At 45.1% G+C, this 19788-nt stretch overlaps 1 protein-coding gene and 1 long non-coding RNA gene across 6 annotated transcripts in view; one reads left to right on the forward strand and one right to left on the reverse strand.

The window, feature by feature from the left end:
• SEPTIN10 (septin 10) overlaps positions 1-4989 on the forward strand; it is a 51243-nt gene extending 46254 nt beyond the window's left edge. For 2 of the 4 annotated variants that reach the window (XM_044925946.2, XM_044925948.2), the window contains 2 exons: positions 1370-1557; positions 2028-3520. In XM_044925946.2, the coding sequence (XP_044781881.1) occupies positions 1370-1557; positions 2028-2145 (306 nt within the window). In that variant the 3' untranslated portion in view covers positions 2146-3520. Of the gene's footprint in view, positions 1-1369; positions 1558-2027; positions 4418-4759 lie in introns of those variants that run through there. The other 2 variants (XM_025261094.2, XM_044925947.2) reach the window with 2 other exon arrangements.
• The window catches only part of LOC102391859, a 33196-nt gene extending 14787 nt beyond the window's left edge, over positions 1-18409 (reverse strand). Inside the window, exons 1-3 of one of the 2 annotated variants that reach the window (XR_006543387.2) lie at positions 16507-18409; positions 5056-5194; positions 777-887 (exon numbers count right to left, since the gene is read on the reverse strand). This is a non-coding gene — a long non-coding RNA (uncharacterized LOC102391859). The remainder of the gene's footprint in view (positions 1-776; positions 888-5055; positions 5195-16506) is intronic. The other variant, XR_003102275.3, reaches the window with a different exon arrangement.
• Positions 18410-19788: the final 1379 nt, after the last annotated feature.

Below are 19788 nucleotides of genomic sequence, written 5' to 3' on the forward strand. Positions count from 1 at the left end.
TGGACACCTAGGTTGCTTCCATGTCCTAGCTATATGTAATATATATATATATATATATATATATATATATATATATATATAAAGGCACATGCAGATGCTAAGGCACTGATCTCTCTGGAAGTGACAGTCTCAGGAATACAAGAGTCTTTGGGCCTCACCTCACCTGTTCAACACTATTCTGTCTCTGTCTAAACTCTTCTGTGAGGTTTGCTGGCTCAGTAGATAGCTCCTCTGTATCCAGAACATCAAATTTTATTAGGAAGCAGCGTAGCTCTCTGCTGTCTCTGCCCTCAGCCTCTAGTTTTTAGCAAAGTATTTCCTCAATGATCATATGCCATCTTTTCTATAAACCAAGTCCTACTTTTTGTATACACATTAGGTTGCTGCCCAGAGCTAAAAATAATAATAGAAAATGAAACCAGACCCAGGAATCCCCCCCAAAAAAGTGACTTTTTGATGCAGATTCTAGATGCTGTGCTTGTATTCTTGGCACACAGCTGATTCATGAGGAACCTGCCAAAGTCCCTAGATTTTTTTTCAGATAAACAACAATTAAACCAGGGAAATCTAAAATCTCTAAACTTTGGCAAAACTCATTTTAATGACCGCATCGAGTGTATTTAGCATAAATGAATTTTAAAGTGTTATTTCTCTTAGAGACAAAGTTTTTTTCCCTCAATTATGGTGTAGATCCTACTACGGTGAGGGCAGCTAACTCTTAAACTACTGGGGAGTGAGCTGCGTAAGCCCATTTATAGGTGGGTGTTTTCACTTACTAAGTTCACAAGACTGCGCTGTCCACACTCAGCTGAATCAGATACAGGGCTGACTGTGACACACGTCTTCAACAGTGTTTGATTTAGTTCAGATTTCAAGAAGGTGAATGACTGTGGAAAAACACAACAGATTTGTAAGGTTCTTGATTTAAACTGACACTGCTTTCCACACAGGTTCACCATTGTAACCAACAGCTATTTCACTAGTACATGGTAAATTTATTTGGAAAAGATGGACTTTTTCCCCTATTTCTGATAACTCGGTTCTATAATTTATGTCCTTCACTTTTATTAAGAACAGTTTTAGAAACTTTATTTGAAGAGGCTTTTTGGCGAAAATGTGTAGAGCAACTAAAGAGAAACTCTAAGAAGAGGTCAAATGTTTAAAAAACTGAGGTTTGTTTGTGAGGCTGTTTTTGTTTTGCTCGTGTGTTTTTGCATGGGAGCTCATGTCAGTTACTGTTAAAGCAGTTCCACATGTGAACATCTGCCTGGTTGCTGTGCAGGCAGCCTGAGCAGGGCTGCAGCGCCAAGAGGCGTGGGTGTGTGCTGCTACACAGCATCCTCAGCAGGAATCTCACTTGGCTTCACAGCTCCAGGCCAAGTTTGAGCACCTTAAAAGAGTCCACCAAGAGGAGAAGCTGAGGCTGGAAGAGAAGAGAAGACTTCTGGAAGAAGAAATCATGGCTTTCTCCAAGAAGAAAGCTACTTCTGAGATATACCAGAACCAGACCTTTATGACCCCAGGCAGCAACCTGAGGAAGGACAAGGACCGCAAGAAGTAAGCCCTTCCCCTGGTCTGACCCCTCCAGCCTCAGTGCCCCCTCTTCACGGCTCTTTGCCCTGTCTCCTTATTTCCCTCTGTCTCCTGCACTGAAACAAAAAGCTCCTTGAGAGCAGAGCCCTGGTCCCTCCTGGTGTGCGGATTCCCCAGCAGATAGAAGGGCACCTGCCACGTGTCTAGTGCTCTGTACACATCTGAGTGAGTGTTTGCATGAATGTGTGAGTGAACACAACACAAATTTGCCACAACATGTGAGGGTCTGTGACCTGAGGACACTGTCTACTCCAGGACATGTCTACTAACTACTGACCTGTCAGTTCTGTCGACTTTCATGCCTGACAGAAGCTATATACTTTCCTGGGGAAATTAGAGACATAAGATAATACTTGATAAAAAATTAATTCTTAGGTTTACTTCTTTTAAACAAATTCCGCTAATGATTTTGTGAGAATTTTTATTTTAATAAGGGAACCAGGCTATCGATTGGAACTCCTGTGCTTTGATGTCAGAGCTTGTGAAACGGTTGGTGGACGTAAAGATGCAGAGGAAGGTAGAGAGGGACCCCGTGCGCCAGGGCGGCCTTGATAACAGGTGGAGGATGGCGCCAAGGCTTGTAGGTCTGGGGTATGTGTTAAAATCAGTGTAACCAAAGTCTTAGAAAATAAGGTGGTTTTCCCTCCTTTGTATTTTTTTTACTGTATTTCTCCCCCTTGAATGTCCTCCTCACTTTGCCTATTTGCACGCTCTGCTGAGCATCCAGCCCACCTTGTGGCAGCTCAGATTCTCCTGGGCCTCACAAGGCAGTCCTCAGGTTTCTTTTATCACCACATTGTATTTCAAACTGGTATTGTCAGAATTCTTTATAAGTCACCTTCAAAAAGTTAGGAAAATATAACATTGCCTGTGATAGCTTTCCATTTTTGAACTATGGAGAGTTAAATCCACAGGGTTTGGAGTGGATTTAATTGGCCTGTGGACGTTAGGTTTGTGGGAAGAAGGAATTCTCATGTATAATCTTTTAACATAAGCTCTTCCAGGGAGTGGATCTGTTTTGTTGGCTGATGTATCCACCCTCAGTTCCTAGAACAGTGCCTGATACCAAAAAGGCATGCAGTTATTTGTGAAAAAAAAAAATGAATACACTGAATTTAAAAAAATAAACCACCCCATTATCTGTGGGGGACTGGTTCCAGGAAGATACCAAAATCCACTGCTCCTCAAGTCCCTCATATCAAATGCATAGTTTTTGCACAGAACCTATGCACATTCTCCTGTATATGTTAAATCATTTCCAGGTTTTTTCTAACACCTAATACAATGCGAATAGAATATAAGTGCTAGGCAGATACTCGCCAGCAAGTGGCACATTCAAGTTTGGTTTTTTGGAACTTTCTGGAATTTTTTTCCCAAATACTTTCGATCCTCAGTCAGTTGAATCCTCAGATGTGGAACCCTCAGATCCAGAGGGCCAACTCTTTACATATAATTTATGACTTCTTTTTAGTGTGTCTTGAATTATAAAGCTAAGGGGCCTTTCACCTTCTCATCATCTCGACTTAGTCCAGTTTTACTAGACTAGTCTAGTCTTACTAGACTTGGACTCCCCCATTTCATTCCATACTTGATAAACCTTTACAGTCACCTTGTGAAAATAAGGTATGGGCTGCTGTTCGCAAAATCAGGGCCAAGTCCACAGTTTACGAGCTCAGAAAAATTTACCCTCAAGAAATGTTAGTGTTTGTTTTTTCTTTTCCAGAGTCCCACAGCTAGATGTCCTATCATATACTAGATGTGTATCTGTAAAAACTTTGTAAAAGAAGTGATTTTTATTTCCTATATGGTTTTCTACTGTACCAAACAAAAGGTTTTTTTTCTCTTTCCAGCTCCAATTTTATGTAAAACAAAGGTTCCAGATCACAGAAGGTCATCACAAGCAAAAGCTATTAAAATGTTAGAAGTATGCTTTGATTTTCTTGCTGTTTTTATTTGATGTATCACTTATGCTGTACTACTTATTCTTTATCTGGCAAATGGCCACAGTTACTGCCATTTATGGGAAAATACTTTTAAGTATGAGGTCAATATATAAGCCAGACTGGATGGTATTACTTATTCACTGTTAGTAGTTTAAGATAAGTTTGTGATGAATTGAGATAATTTCCCCTGCTGCCCACTGCCTGTCACTATACTGTGACAAGAGTGTCTGTTGGTGGCTTTGAAAATACAGGACTCATATATATTAGGCTCTGATTGCATATATATTCCAAGATGAATCTTTTGTGTACATACCAAAGGTATGTAAAGGTAAACTTTGGGGAATATGTTTTAAAATGTATTATGTACCTGAAACTCCAGCAGCTCAAAACTTTTAAAGTTTTGATACAATTATCCAGTTGGAAACATGATCCTAAGCTTTTGTATCAGATTACATAGTATGTACTTTAGCACTGTGGTCCATGTGTTGTTGTGATACCTTTAAGAGCAGAAACACTCAGGTAAATAAGCCCTTTTCTAGTGATAAGTAACTTTAGAACTGGGTGTCTTCACACTGTGTGCATTAGTCTGTATTACATAATTATTTAAAACTGTCTTCCAGGGTAAATAAAGTTATATCATCTTACTAAAAATATTTCTTAAGAAAATAGCTATGAACATCTGAATATTAAAGATAAAAATTTAGGTAATTCATATTGTAAAGGATATTTGAATTCAGTGCCTTAGCATTTGCAGAACAATTTAATAGTGGTTTCTAACTTTTTCTTAACATTCATTAAGTTTTCACTTTTTGTACCTGAATATTCTAAATGAAACTGATATTTACTCTTGACAAATAAAATGTATCTACATATTTACTAAACTGTGTTTAAATCACTTTAACTTTTCTTTTTGCATATTGATCTTAAACACTTTATCAGAACTTATTATATATTTGAGTTATTTTAAAACAGAGGTGGATGATCAGTACTTCTCAGACAACAGAGTGTTTTACATGGCACATGTCAGATTCTGAGCAGTGTATTTTTCACGAATTTCTGTTTAAGTCGCAAAAGAAACCTTTCCTTTTGTAGCACAGCTTATCCGGACCAACATTTTAAATTCCATTTTTTAATCTAAAGTTCACAAATGTCTCTTAGCCCTTTAGAACTTTAGTAACATAAGTTATAAGTATCACAGAAAAAGCTCTGCACTTTTTTCTCAGGATCAGTAATGCCCAGCCTCTGGAAGGTGGGAGCAGGAGAGCCGCTGAGTCCTCGCAGGCAGGTAGCCTGGCCTCCCGAGCCCGGCCAGTGCTGCAGCGCTGAGCCTTAGCCCAGGAGCGACGCGGCAAGCTCAGTGACCTGACGCGAGTGGGGGTTGTTCGTAGCCTATTATATCAAACTGTGTATAAACAGCTATCCCAAACCATAATAAAGTTACTTTTAAGTGCCAGAGTGGTTGTTGGCATGTTACAAAAAGTTATTCAAGTTCCTAGTTGAAAAGATCATGGACACCTACCTCAGACCCTGGGCTGAACAGAAGGGCTGGCGCCCGTGCTGCGGGTGACGCTGCTGTGAAGGAGGCTTACCACATGTGCATGCCCACAGTGCGAGTCCTGTACTTGCTTCATGTATCTGCGACTCCATGTAAGATTCTACTTTAGAAGAGTTGCATGGCAAAGAAAAAATATTGTTTAAACAACTACAGTACAGGCAGACCTCAGAGACAGTGCAGGCTCAGATCCAGACCACCTATCCAATACAGTGAGTATTAAAATAAAGTAAGTCACATGAACTGTTTTTGGAGTGCATACAAAAGCTATGTTTACACTGTGCAGTATTCTTGTGAAGTGTGCAGTAGCTTATATCTAAGAAAACCAATACACATACCTTAGTTAATACTCAGTTGTTAAAAAATGCTAACCATCCCGAGCCCTCAGCAAGTTGTGGTAGTAACATTAAGATCTCTGATTACAGATCATCATAACAAATATAATAATGAAGAAGTTTGAAACACTATGAGAATTATCAAAATGTGACAGAGACAGAAAGTGAGCAAATGCTGTGGGAAAATGGCACTGACACACCTGCTTGACGAAGGGCCGCCACATGCCTTCAGTGTGTAAAGAACACACACCTGCACAATACAGTGAGGTTTGCCTGGATGAAGCTCAGCTTCTCACAAAGCATATTAGTTCTCCAAGGTTACAGAGTGAGGTATTATCCACTGATGCTTGAAGCAATAAATTTCAGGGAATAAAATAAAGCTGCTGTTGCTGCTGCTAAGTCACTTCAGTCGTGTCCGACTCTGTGCGACCCCATAGACGGCAGCCCACCAGGCTCCCCCGTCCCTGGGATTCGCCAGGCAAGAACACTGGAGTGGGTTGCCATTTCCTTCTCCAGTGCATGAAAGTGAAAAGTGAAAGTGAAGTTGCTCAGTCGTGTCTGACCCTCAGCGACCCTATGGACTGCTAGACCTGTTTTATTATTTTTTTTATAAAGCATTTGAAACATAATTGTCTTTGACTGCCAACCACTAACCTTCGTACCAAGGACTCCATTTTTAAGTTCTTTCACACAGATTCTGATTCTAGGTTCCAAGCATTATGTGGAAGATTACTACCCCCATCTGGAAGATGAACTGTTTTAAGTCCTGTTTTCCTATTTGGACAGGAAATGGGGGCACAAACTGATGAGGCCCCTGTGGAGCAGCCTCTCTCAGAAAGGCTCCTGCCCAGGGAGCACAGGAAAGCACCGAGGCGACTGGCCTTGAAGGACTGAAGCAGCTTCAGATGTAGGAGGGGAAGAAGGTGACCTGGGTACAGGGAAGCCTGGGCACCCGGGGAAGCAGCTCGATGTGAACAGAGGATCGGGGAAACATGAGGAGCAGGATGCGAGTGAGGGTGGGGGTTTAGAAGGAGGCAGGGAACAGACAAGGAGTTCATAAACCTAACCCATTGAGCAGGAGGAGTCACGGAGAGGTCTGACTCGTGTAGTCAGATACTCATCCAGAGTAGAGGGAAAGGTGTGATAAGGGATGAGCCAGGCCATGGGCAAGGAAACTCAGATTGAAGCCCAGGCCAGTAGTTCCTACCACAGCATGCACAGGAGAATAATCAGGTAGTGTTTAAATAACACTGAGGCAGAAAGGAATATATAGTAAAAAAAAAAAAAAAAAAAAAAAGTGGCATGTGGCATGGATCAACCTAAATGAATAATGGCTGTGTAAAACCCTGAAAATGTCCTCTGGAGCTAGAAATATAGAGGGAACTAAAGTTCAAGACTTCAGTGGCATGCCAGTTGAGAGTGGGATGAATGGAGTAGGAGGGCCTTGTGTTAACTGGGAGCAGGTAGAGATCCCCGTGCACCATAACTGAGAGGCAAGAAGAGCACGTAAGTATGGTGCCAAAGTGCCTTTCCAGCCAGCAAAAGGAAAACTAGCCTGATAAATGATAACCCAGAAGGAAACAAGGAAATAAAACAGATATGACAGTCAAAAAGCATTTAGTAATATGGTAGATTTAGGCCCAAACCAGTAATCACAATAAGTTTTTTTTTAGGCAAAAGTTTTTTAAAATCAGCTATGTCACTTTACAAGAAAGGATTAAAGTTTTCCATCCTGACAGGTAAAGGTACATCATGTGCATTCAACCAAAAGCTGCTGTGCAGCTGTGCTGTGCTGTTCTTAATTACTCAGTTGTGTCTGACTGTGACCCCATGACTGTAGCCCGCTGGGCTCCTCTGGCCACGGGGATCCTCCAGGCAAGAATACTGGAGTGGGTTGCCAGGCCCTCCTTGCTATTCAGCTATATTCTCTATAGAAGGCATCACTTCTGTAGGATGAAGACAGCCTTGATAGGGGGGCAACTTGGCCTCAGGAGCAGGAAGAAACCAACAGCTGGTGCAGGCGCCTCAGGTCTGCAGTGTGTGGGGATGATGTGGCTACAGAAGTCTGTAAAACTCATGCAACCTAACACCTTAACAACCTTAACAATGAAGCCTAATAACATTCTGAGAAAGGACAGAATAATCTAATCTCGTATATGAGCAAAGATGCAAAAATCCTGAACAGGTTACTAACAAACTAAATCCAGAAAAATGTATTTAAAAAGACAGTTCCCAATATCCAGGAATGCAATGATGTTTTAACAGTAGGAAATTAACCAGTGTAACTCAAAGCATGAACATTAAAAATCATATGGTCATCCCTGTAGAATCAGAAAATATTGATAAAATGTAGCATCATCAATATTTTTTAAAAAGATAAGATTCTTAGAACACTGAATAGAAGGAAACTTCCTCAATTTGATAAAGGGTACCCACAAACAGCAACCCAGAGCAGGCATCACACTTTAAGACTGGAGGCAAGGAAGAGTGGCAAGACCATCCCTTCTGTTAGACACATCACTAGAGCCAGCAGTCACCTCTGGAGGCAAAAAATTAAGATGATCTCAGTTCTCACAGGTGACATGGCTCTGTCTGCAGCGAGTCCACCTGAAGCAGTGGTCAGAGCATTGAGCACTGGGGTCAGGAGTCCACAGGGTTGCGGGCACAGATGCCCACCTGATGACTGAATGCGGCTGGCCACTGGGCAGGCTCGGTGCCTGACACTCTGTTCTCACTAAGCAGAGAGTCTCAGCTCTTGAAGCTGGGTCCTCAGCTCTGTCCCGCCTACTCTGTATGGCCTCAACAACTGCCCTTCACTAACTGGCTCGTGCTCAGTTCTACTGCCCCCAGGCCTGTCCAACTGTGGTTCAAAGTCAAGGTCCTCCACAAGGCCAACTTGTGGAGGACCTTGCTCTCGGGTGCCTGTACATGGCCTGTGCCTCTGTGAGGGAGTCCCAAGCAGTCTTTGCTTCAATTCCTGCCTGTGGGGAAATTGTCACTTGTGTGGGCAGAGTCACCACAGGCTGGGGTCACCCACCACAGAGCCACGTGGTGCCAGACCTTCAGTTCTCCAGCCCGGGCTCCCAGGGAAGAGCTGGGAAACCACCCCAGGGCACCGCCCACTGCACGGCCCCACATGGCTTTCTACAGCTGCTCCTTCTGGGGCCTCCCACTCCCAGTAGCTCTCGAGACTCTTGGGCTCCTCTGTGAACTTTGGGAAGCAGGCAGGCTGTGCTGCTGCCCCACCAGACGGATCAGCAAAGAGGGTGAGGTGAGGTCCAGGGAAGAGAGACCTGCGCTCATGGAGGTGGAACAGAAGTCAGAGTCTGGTCTGACCTGTCTCCTCCTGTGATGGTGGCCATGCTGGGCAAAGGAAACCTGGCACTTCTGAGTCTTTCCAAGTGAACAGTGAAGCTTTCTGTCCACAATACTTGTCTCTGAATGTCTTATGCATCAACACAGGCTGCTGCACAGAAAGAACGTCTCCAGGAAGCAGTGAGCTGAGGGTCACGTTCCTGGGCATCAGGAAATAGCTTATCAAGTAACTCATGTCAGAGAACAGGAGCGGAAGGCAGGCAGCCTCTGAATCAAAGCCAGGGCCTGCCCCAGATTTTGTTTTTACTCCCCTTTCCCTATTTCCCTGCGGAATTGTTGACTACAGTGTTTAAGATGTTACTCCACATGGGAAAAATACCAGCTTTAAAAAGCTTTCTTTTGCAAAGAAGAAATACAGATGGCTAAAAAACACATGAAAAGATGCTCAACATTCATTACAGAAATGCAAATCAAAACTACCACAAGGTATCATCTCATGCTGGTCATAATGGCCACCATCAAAAAGTCTAATAAACAATAAATGTGGGAGAGGGTGTGGAGAAAAGGGCACCTTCTTACACTGTTGGTGAGAATGCAAACTGGTACGGCCACTATGGATAACAGTGTGGAGATTCCTTAAAAAACTGGAAATGGAACTGCCATATGAGCCAGCAATCACACTGCTGGGCATACACATCAAGGAAACCAGAACTGAAAGAGACACATGTACCCCAATGTTCACTGCAGCACTATTTACAACATCTAGGACATGAAAGCAACCTAGATGTCCATCAGCAGACAAATGGATAAGGAAGCTGTGGTATATATACACAACGAAATATTACTCAGCTATAAAAAAAGAATGCATTTGAGTCAGTTCTAATGAGGTGGATGAAACTGGAGCCTATTACATACAGGGAAAGTAAGTCAGAACTAGAAACATTAATACAATATATTAATGCATATATATGGAATTCAGAAAGATGGTAATGACGACACTATATGCAAGACAGCAAAACAGACACAGATGTAAAGAACAGACTTTTAGACTATGTCAGAGAAGGCAAGGGAGGATGATTTGAGAGAATGGCAATGAAACATGTATATTACTGTATGTAAAATAGGTGACCAGTGCAAGTTCAATGCATGAAGCAGGACACCCAAAGCTGGTGCTCTGGGACAACCCAGAGGGATGGAATGGGATGGGAAGGAAGCTGGGAGGGGGGTTCGGAATGGGGGGACACATGTGCACCCATGGCTGATTCATGTCAATGTATGGCAAAACCCACCACAATACTGTAAAGTAAAAAGCCTCCAATTAAAATAAATTAACTAATTAAAAAAAAAAAAGATGCTTGAAGAAGGAAACATCTTCGACAGTCCAAGGAGTCTGAATGGTGGTGTTACCGAGTTCGCGCTCATCCTGCTCTTAATACAACGGGTCAATAAATCAAGAGATGAGCTGTTAGGACAAGGAGTAGTGACTTTATCTGGAAAGCCAGCACACTGAGAAGACAGTGGGCTTGTGCCCCAAAGAACCATCTTGCCTGAGTTAGAATGCAGGCCCCTTTTATACCAAAGGGGAGGGAATAAAGTCAGACACTTCCAGATTCCCATCAGCCTCCAGACGGAACATGTGAATTTCATCCTCCTACAGTCACTCACAGGTAGGCCTGGTCAGGAGGGTTCCTGGAAGGTATTTTAGCTTACTGCTCATTACCTGGGAGGTGGGGTTCCCAGAGATGGGCCATTATGTAGAATTTAGGGCTTATAGTGAACATCCCTTTAGTGACTAACATAGAATACAAGTTAATTCTATTAAGAGGTTTTTCCCTATTACTAGAGAAACTAGGTTAAGAATAAACAAAGATCTCATCAAGAACAATGCCAACCAACAGACAATACCTTTTCAAATGCTGAATGAAAAAAAGAACCTAGAATTCCATGCCAGTAGAAATATCTTTCAAAAATATAGGCAAAAGAGAGATATTAAGATAAGGAACAGCTGAAAAATTTCACCACTAACACACCTGGATGACATGAAATGTTAAAGGGGGTGATTCAGGCAGAGGGAAAATGACACCTAAAGGAAATTCAAATTTACACAAAGTAACTGGAAATGGTAAATACATAACTTAAAATCTTTTTTTCTTGTTTAAAAAGTGCTTTGATATCATACTACTATGTATAAAATAGATAACCAACAAGGACCTACCACAAAGCACAAGGAACTATACTCAATATTTTGTAATATAAAGAAAAAGAATCTGAAAAAACAGATATAATTGTATCTCTGAATCACTTTGTTGTACACCTAAAACACACACAATACTGTAAACCAACTATATACTTCAATATAAAAATATTTTAAACTGCTTTAAGATAATCAATTGTTTAAAGCAAAATTAAAACAGACTATGGGCTTTTGTAACACATACAGAAGGAAAACACACGAAAACAGCAGCCTGGAGACTGAGGGCAGAATTGGCATATTTGAATAATAAAAATGCTCACAAAACAAGTGAAGAGGCATAATGTGTATCTTTAACACCAGAATGACTTAATTATCAATGATAACTAAATATACATATTGTAAACCCAAAGCAATCACAAAATTTTAAAACAGAAGTATGCCTGGAGTCAAAAAGGAAATAAAATTCCTTTTTATTTTAGGAAAACAGAAAAATAAGTCCAAAGCAGTCAGGAAAAGAGGGAGAAAAGAGAAATAATGAATGGATGAAAAACAATAGCAAGACTGTAGATTTAAATCTGATTACATTGTTGTGACCAGTCAGAACACTCCAATGTTAACAGGCAGAGACTGTCAGGTTGGATTTTAGAAGTAAAATACAATCAGTCATACACTGTCTACTAAAACACTACTTTAAATATGAAGACAGAGTAAAAGGACGGAAAAATACATCTCCCGAAAACATGAATGAGACAAAAACTAAAACGACAGCATAACCAAAGGGGTTAGTCACTCCGTCGTGTCCAGCTCTTTGTAACCCCTGGACTGTAGCTCGCCAGGCTCCTCTGTCCATGGAATTCTCCAGGCAAGAATACTGCTGTAGGTTACCATTTCCTCCTCCAGGGAGCTTCCCATCCTGGAGATGGAACCCAGGTCTCCTGCATTGCAGCCAGATTCTTTATCCTCTGAGCCACCAGCGGGAGCATAACCAAGACAAAGTCAATTCAGAACAAGAACCTGCATAGGGATAAAGGGGTCATTTCTGAATGATAATGGGGCCGATTTACCAGGAGAATCTATCGACCTGTGTGTTTGCACCTAATAACTAAGTAAAAGTACCTGAAGAAAAAACTGACGGAACTTGAGACCTGCAGATACCACAGACGTTAAAAGAATAAGCCCACCCTGTGACAGGAAACGCCAACAAGGTTCTCTCAGTAATTGACGCAACAAAAATCTACAAAGCTCAAGAAGACTTAAACAACACTATCAATCAGTTTGATCTAATGGACATTTAGAGGTCATTCCAACCCCCAGAAGAAGACACACATTCTCTTCAAGGGCACACAGCACATTCACACAGAAGATTTTTTGCCATAAGATCAGCCTCAATGAATAAACATAAGAGGGCTGAAACTGTGTAAAGTATGTTCTCTGACCACAATGGAATTAAACTAGTGATCAGTAGTGGAAAGAATACCCAGGAAAATACTAAATATTCAGAAATTAAATAATACACTTCAAAAAAACCTACAGCTCAAAAAGAGGCAAATTTACAAAATATTTTTAACTTAATAAACACAAAACACACACAAGAAAATCATGCAATGAAGCTGAAGCATGTGACCGTGTTTGATGCAGGGTCTGTAAAAAGGTCAGTCAGTCACTGAGATGTGTCCAACTCTCTGCAACTCCATGGACTGCAGCACACCAGGCTTCCCTGTCCATCACCAACTCCCAGAGCTTGCTCAGACTCATGTCCATCAAGTCAGTGATGCCATTCAACCATCTCATCCTCTGTCATCCCCTTCTCCTCCTGCCTTCAATCTTTCCCAGCATCAGGGTCTTTATCAGTGAGTCAGTTCTTGGCATCAGGTGGCCAAAGTATTTGAGTTTCAGCTTCAGCCATTAGTCCTTCCAATGAATATTCAGGACTGATTTCCTTGAGGATTGACTGGTTTGATCTCCTTGCAGTCCAAGGGATTCTCAAGACTCAAGAGTCTTCTCCAACACCACAATTCAAAAGCATCAATTCTTCCGCACTCAGCTTTCTTTATGGTCCAACTCTCACATCTATACATGACTACTGGAAAAACTACAGCTTTGACTAGACAGACCTTTGTTGGTAATGTCTCTATAAAGTGGTAAGTGAGGTAAATGAGGTCATATGGGTAGCCTCTAATCCAACAAGAAGAGATCAAGACAGAGGCACCCTGAGGGAGCCACGTGAAGACCCAAGGAGGGGACGGTAGTTTACACAACCAAGGAGAGAGGCCTCAGGAAGAACCAGCCCTGCTGACACCTTCAGCCTACAGAGTTGCAGGAAATTAAACTTCTGGTTTTTAGGCCCCATCTGTGGTTCTCTGTGATGGCAGCCCTCACTCACTAAATGGCCCCTTCTCCCAAGAATCATTCTGTGATGCCCATGTTCCAATGTCCTGTGTTTTGTCTGGTTTTCTAGCTATGTCAGGTGGCAGGGTAAATCCAATTCTGTTTTTCCATTATGTCCATAAGCAAAAGTCAGAACTGGCTTTTGGTCACTCAGAAACATCTGCTCCATCTATGATCCATTCATAGAGCATCAGATTAGAAAGCAATCCGGTGAAGACTGGTGTCCTCCCAAAAATAAGTCCACAGGTTTACAAGGAAAAGGTTGACTACTATAATAAGAGCCTCCCTGTGACAATGGCTTAAATAGACAGTGTTTCCTTCTCTCTCCCGTGGGCAGGTTGTCCACCGAGGCTTTGACTGGTCAGAGCCCCCACCTCCTCCTCCTCTTCCTCCATCCTGTACAGTTTGCTCCAGTCTTTGTGGCCAGAGACTGAAGTCAACACATCCACACCCCAGCTCTCAGAAAGATGGGAAGAGGGAGGGCATCCCCACTCAGGATCAGGCCTGGCTGCAGGGCAGACTGGAAAATGCATTTAGGCGCCATCCTGCCCTCAGAGGAGGAAGGTAAAGCCAGTGTCTATCAGGTGAGGCTTTTCTATCAAGAGATAGAGGAGAAGAAGCCTTCTCACTAAGACGCAGGAGTGAATTAACCTCCACAGAACCCGGTTTTCCTGCAGATCACGGCAGCTGTAGCTGGGCTTCCCTTGTAGCTCAGCTGGTAAAGAATCCGCCCGCAATGTGGAAGACCTCGGTTTGATCCCTGGATTGGGAAGATCCCCTGGAGAAGGGAAAGGCTACCCACTCCAGTATTCCAGCCTAGAGAATTCCAGGGACTGCATAGTCCATGGAGTCACAGAGTTGGACACAACTGAACAACTTTCACTTTCATGGCAGCTATGTGGCTTAGGAGGCAGGAGCCCCAAGACCATGAAGTGGCCGCTTAGGGACATCCCGTGACAGTGGTCCTTAGACTGAGTAAAAGGAGAAATGAGCAGATCGGAGACCTTGGGCCCAAAACAAAACGTTGAAGCTTCCTGGGAGCATAGCCTCAGCTGAGTATGATGGACAGGACTGAGTGTGGTCACTGAAGGGTTTGACCAAGTTTTGTGATTTCAATTCTGGATACGCTTCTGGGTCTAAACATTCTGACAAGACCCTCAAGGAATTTATTAGAATAGCAGGCCCCAGCCCACCGATGGCTTGTTAGCTGTTACAGAAACAAAGTAGAAGCTCCTGTTTGTCTGGGAGACCCACAGAGGGCAGTGGATTGTGGGTCACACTACTGTTTCAAGAACAGCCCTGCTTTCATCTGGTTTGTATGCTAGGTTTCCAGAGAAGATTTCATTTGAACAAAGAGTTCTGGGGATTTGAGGATATGAAGTTTAAAACAATTTTTACAATTTTACTTGGTTGATGCAACCTGACCTTTTCTATTAATAATTAATTCCAAAACCTGGAAATCACCTGGTCTGAAACTGAGGGAAGCCTGCCTGCCTTTCCAGTCCTGCCTAGCCAACCCGGGAGTCCTCTCCAACTTGTGATTCCTGAAGGCAGCTGTGTGGCCACTAACTCTTCCCCAGGCCCCACCGCTGCACCTGCCTTCAGCTAGACTTTCGGGGGTGGGGGGCCCTCTCCCCCCTTGGCAGTTTTGGATTTACTTATGTCATGTCCTCCTTATGGAGAACCCAGTCATGCTGGTTGGTCAAACACAATAAACCACACATTTCTGGAAATACGGTTCTACAATCACTTTAATTGTGCATGAAATCTCTTCCCTTGAGGAATGCATGTCGGTGATTCTGCTGTCTTGTTATATCTACCTGTGTGGCCAAGCTTTGAGCAATTGATAGATGTGGTATTTAATGCCTTAATGCCTTCACCTGAATTATAGAATACTCAACTGGGCAGAGCCCTGTGGTATGCCACTAGAGACCTCCCTGCGGATTGACAGTGATTTGACTGGGCCCCACAGAAGACTGTGAAGCATTTGATTAAAATTGTAGGTCCTGGGCTTCTCTGGGGGCTCAGTGGTAAAGAATCCACCTGCCAATGCAGGAGACGCGGGCTCCATCCCTGCTCCATGAAGATCCCACAAGCCGAGAACAACTAAGCCCGTGCGCCACAACTACTGAGCCCACACGCGGCAACTACTGAAGCCCGCGTGCGCAGAGCCCATGCTCAGGAACAAGAGAAGCCACCACACCGCAACTACAGAGCAGCCAGTCCCCGCTCCCGGGCGACTAGAGAAAATCCATGCAAGCAACGAAGACCTATCACAGCCAAAAATAAATAAATTACTTAAGAAATAAATAAATAAAGTGTAGGTCCTTTATCTGCGATGTGGCAGGCCAGCACTGCGAGGTCATTGCCAGTATGATTTACGTTTACTAGGGCTCTGACGCACATTTAAGATGCGTATTAAAGGGCTGACTTCAGAAGGACGAACTGGACGTGCCACAGTGTGGGTAACTTGGTGGTATTGCAGGGCCTGCCCCCTCTTCCCGTGATCAGTCAGCGTTCAGGCCACAGAGCCGCCCAACGACGCCCCGAGGGCGGCGCCAAACACGATACAGCCTGGAGGGTTGAAGGCCTCAGCGTCTGAAACCAGCGTCAGGACTGCGTCTGCGACCGTACACAGAGCCCACCCACACCCAGGCCCGGCCCTCAGGGCGGCCCAGCTCTGCTGTCTAGGGTCCACACGCCCCGTCAGGAGAGGAGAAGGTCGGGCCGGTTTGGGGTGAGGAGTAGGGGGAGGTGAGGCGGAGGGGCCCCTCCCTCCTCCAGGCCTGCCCCGCCCCGTTTCCTCCCCGCCCCCTCCTTCGCCTGCTCAGAGGCTGCCTCCCGCGCCGCGGCTCAGCCCAGGCGTCTCCGCCGGGTGAGCGCGGACTCTGAGGATCCCTGTCAGTAACCCCGAGAGGCAGCAGCGGCTCAGCTTCTGACTTTCATTCAAAACGGGTCATTGGACTTTTACACTGAAAATTAAGTTTTGAAAAAGCCGATTACTTACGTGGTTACAGAAAACAGCACGCGCTGAGGGACCTCCAGACAAGGCCCGCCCACCGCCCGGTCGCGCTCCCCGCGTCCGTAACTTTCTCGTGTGAAACACGGCACGAACGAAGCACAGCCGTGTGCCTGTCACCGTCACACACACACACACACTCACTCCCCACGCCTCCCGCTTCTTACAAGAAAGCGCGCCATCCTCTCCTCTTGTGCCTCTTCAACCAGCTAACGAGAATCGCTGCAAACTTGCCTCCTGGGTCGGCACAGCGGCCCGAACCTCGAGTGCGAAACCCGTGCGTGAGGCCGAGCGTCGACGTGCCGTGCGTGGGTCCCGTGCGTGAACGTATTGTGGACGTGTGTCCCGAGCGTCGACATACCGTGTGTGTGCCCCGTGCGTGGGTCTAGTGTGTGAACGTACTGTGGAAGTGTGTCCAGTGCTCCTGGGACACGGGTGCGCCGAGTTCTCTTCCCGGGCCACACCTGCGCTCTGCGACCACGCAGCGTCCGCCTGCGATCCCCGTATGGCGTGGACCCGGTTTTTCTGATTCCGAGGGCGGCTGCACGTCTTCACTTAAAGGGGCCGTTGTGTTTCTTTTTGGGAACCGTCAGGGCAAGAGCTGCTTAATTTTCTTATTTAGAGAAAAGAGCAGTTAGGCGCCAAAAAGCTGAGGGCCTGAGGGTCCTGGCACTGGAGAGAGTCATTCTGAGAACTACAGAGCGGGCAGGACTGCCTCCCAGCTGGGCTGCGGCTTCACCCAGGGCATGGGGTCCCTGGGAAGGATCCGCGTCCCCATCCCCAGGTTGAGCCCCGGGGCAGGAGGCAGAGCCCGTCGTTCCGCCGCCCCCCCCCTCCACCCCCCTCTTCCTCAGTCCCCGCTCGTCGCCTTCCTAGGGATCTGCGCTCTTTCCTTGATCCGTGTTCAGTCCCCACCACTGCCGGGTGCACCTCTCTCCTCGCGGGTCTGGCGTCCAGCTCAGTCCCAGCTGAACCGCCCCCTTGGTGGTCCCTCCGCTGCGTGGCCCCGGTGCTCACCTCCTTGGGGGCCTCCCGGTTACCTGGAGCCTCTTCCTCAGCAGTTCCTTGAGCTCTTACCGGGACCCTCAAGGACACTTCCTGATAGGAGACCCCTCTCCTTTTGCCCGACTGGCCCTCCTCCCGTCCCGGTTCAAATAGGCCCACTCCAGCCCTCCTGAAACTGAGACCGAGGCCTGGCGGCTTCCCCGGGTCACTCAGGACCCGACCTGGGCTAAAAGAGACTGTGGCTTGTCCAGCTTCAGAGCCTGGGCACCGAGTCCTTCCCATGCAGCGCCTCTCCAGCCTCCCTGAAGTCCTGGCAAGGACCATGTGATCACTCTGGGCCCACCCGGTGACCAAGAGTGGCTCCCAACTCCTGTCGGCTGGCTAGCAAGCTCAGCCCCTCTCTGTCATTTTTAACCTGAGAGGGATTGGGACACTGGGGGCCGTGGCTCTCCATCTGCAGCACGCTTGACTCACAGCCCCTCGCTGCTGCCCTCCCAGTCCCCCTCCTGCTTTAGAGAGGGATGGTCCCTTCTCCTGTTTCACCTAGGGGTTGGGGTCCCTGGGAAGGAACCTCATCCCCACCCCTAGGTTGAGCCCCAGGCAAGCACTGGGGCAGGAGGCAGAGCCCATTACCTCTGCATTTTCTTTCTGCTTTCCTTTTCTTCTGTTACCTCTGCCCTTCCCCACAGGGGTGAAACCAGCAAAGGGAAACCTGCCAGGACTTGGATGTGGCTCTTGGAGTGGGGGGGCGGGGCGGTGGTCCGTAGTCAATGTGCTCCTCCCTGCTGTCAGGACCCCACTAGGTGGCCTGCAGATCCCCAAGGCACTGCCCGCCCTTCACCCTCATGACCAACACACTCTTTCCATGGAGGTCCCAGCTCATCGCCCAGCCTTGGGAGTTGGTCTTTGAGGTCCACTGAGCCATGAGATCTGGGCACTTCATTTATCTTCTGATCTCTATTGCCCTTTCTTTGGAATTGGAATGAAAACTGACCTTTCCAGTCCTGCTGAGTTTTCCAAATTTGCTGATATATTCAGTGTAGCACTTTAACAGCATCATCTTTCAGGATTTGAAATAGCTCAACTGGAATTCCAATCACCTCCACTAGCTTTGTTCGTAGTGATGCTTCCTAAGGCCCACTTGACTTCGCATTCCAGGATGTCTGGCTCTGGGTGAGTGATCACACCATCATGATTATCTGGGTCATGAAGATCTTTTTTGTACAGTTCTTCTGTGTATTTTTGCCACCTCTTCTTAATATCTTCTGCTTCTGTTAGGTCCATACCATTTCTGTCCTTTATTGTGCCCATCTTTGCATGAAATGTTCCCTTGGTATCTCTAGTTTTCTTGAAGAGAGCTCTAGTCTTTCCTATTCTATTGTTTTCCTCTATTTCTTTGCATTGATCACTGAGGAAGGCTTTCTTATCTCTCCTTGCTATTCTTTGGAACTCTGCATTCAGATGGGTATATCTTTTTCTCTTTTGCCTTTAGCTTCTCTTCTCAGCTATTTGTTAAGTCCTCAGACAACCATTTTTCCTTTTTGCATTACTTTTTCTTGGGGATGGTCTTGATTACTGTCTCCTGTACAATGTCACAAGCCAGGTTTCAACAATACAGGAACCTTGAACTTACAGATGTTCAAGCTGGATTTAGAAAAGGCTGAGTAACCAGAGATCAAATTGCCAACATCTGCTGGATCATTGAAAAAGCAAGAGACTTCCAGAAAAACATCTGCTTTATTGACTATGCCAAAGCCTTTGATGGTGTAGATCACAACAAACTGTGGAAAATTCTTCAAGAGATGAGAATACCAGACCACCTTACCTGCCTCCTGAGAAATCTGTATGCAGATCAAGAAGCAACAGTTACAACTGCACATGAAACAACAAACTGGTTCCAAATTGGGAAAGGAGTACATCAAGGCTGTATGTTGTCACTCTGCTTATTTAACTTATATGCAGAGTACATCATGCAGAATGCGGGGCTCAATGAAGCACAAACTGGAATCAAGGTTGCCAGGAGATATATCAATAACCTCAGGTACGCAGATGATACCACCTTTATGGCAGAAAGTAAAGAACCTCTTGATGAACGTGAAAGAGGAGAGTGAAAAAGTTTGCTTAAAACTCAACATTCAGAAAACTAAGATCATGGCATCTGGTTCCATCACTTCATGGCAAATAGATGGGGAAACAATGAAAACAGTGACAGACTTTATTTTTGGGGGCTCCAGAATCACTGCAGATGGTGACTGCAGCCATGAAATTAAAAGACAGTTGCTCTTTGGAGGAAAAGCTATGACCAAACTAGACAGCATATTACAAAGCAGAGACATTACTTTGTCAACAAAGGTCCATCTAGTCAAAGCTATGGTTTTTCCAGTAGTCATGTATGGATGTGAGAGTTGGTCTATAAAGAAAGCTGAGGGCCGAAGGATTGATAA

The sequence above is a fragment of the Bubalus bubalis genome, chromosome 12 (assembly GCF_019923935.1).
Source record: "Bubalus bubalis isolate 160015118507 breed Murrah chromosome 12, NDDB_SH_1, whole genome shotgun sequence".
Lineage (NCBI taxonomy): Eukaryota > Metazoa > Chordata > Mammalia > Artiodactyla > Bovidae > Bubalus > Bubalus bubalis.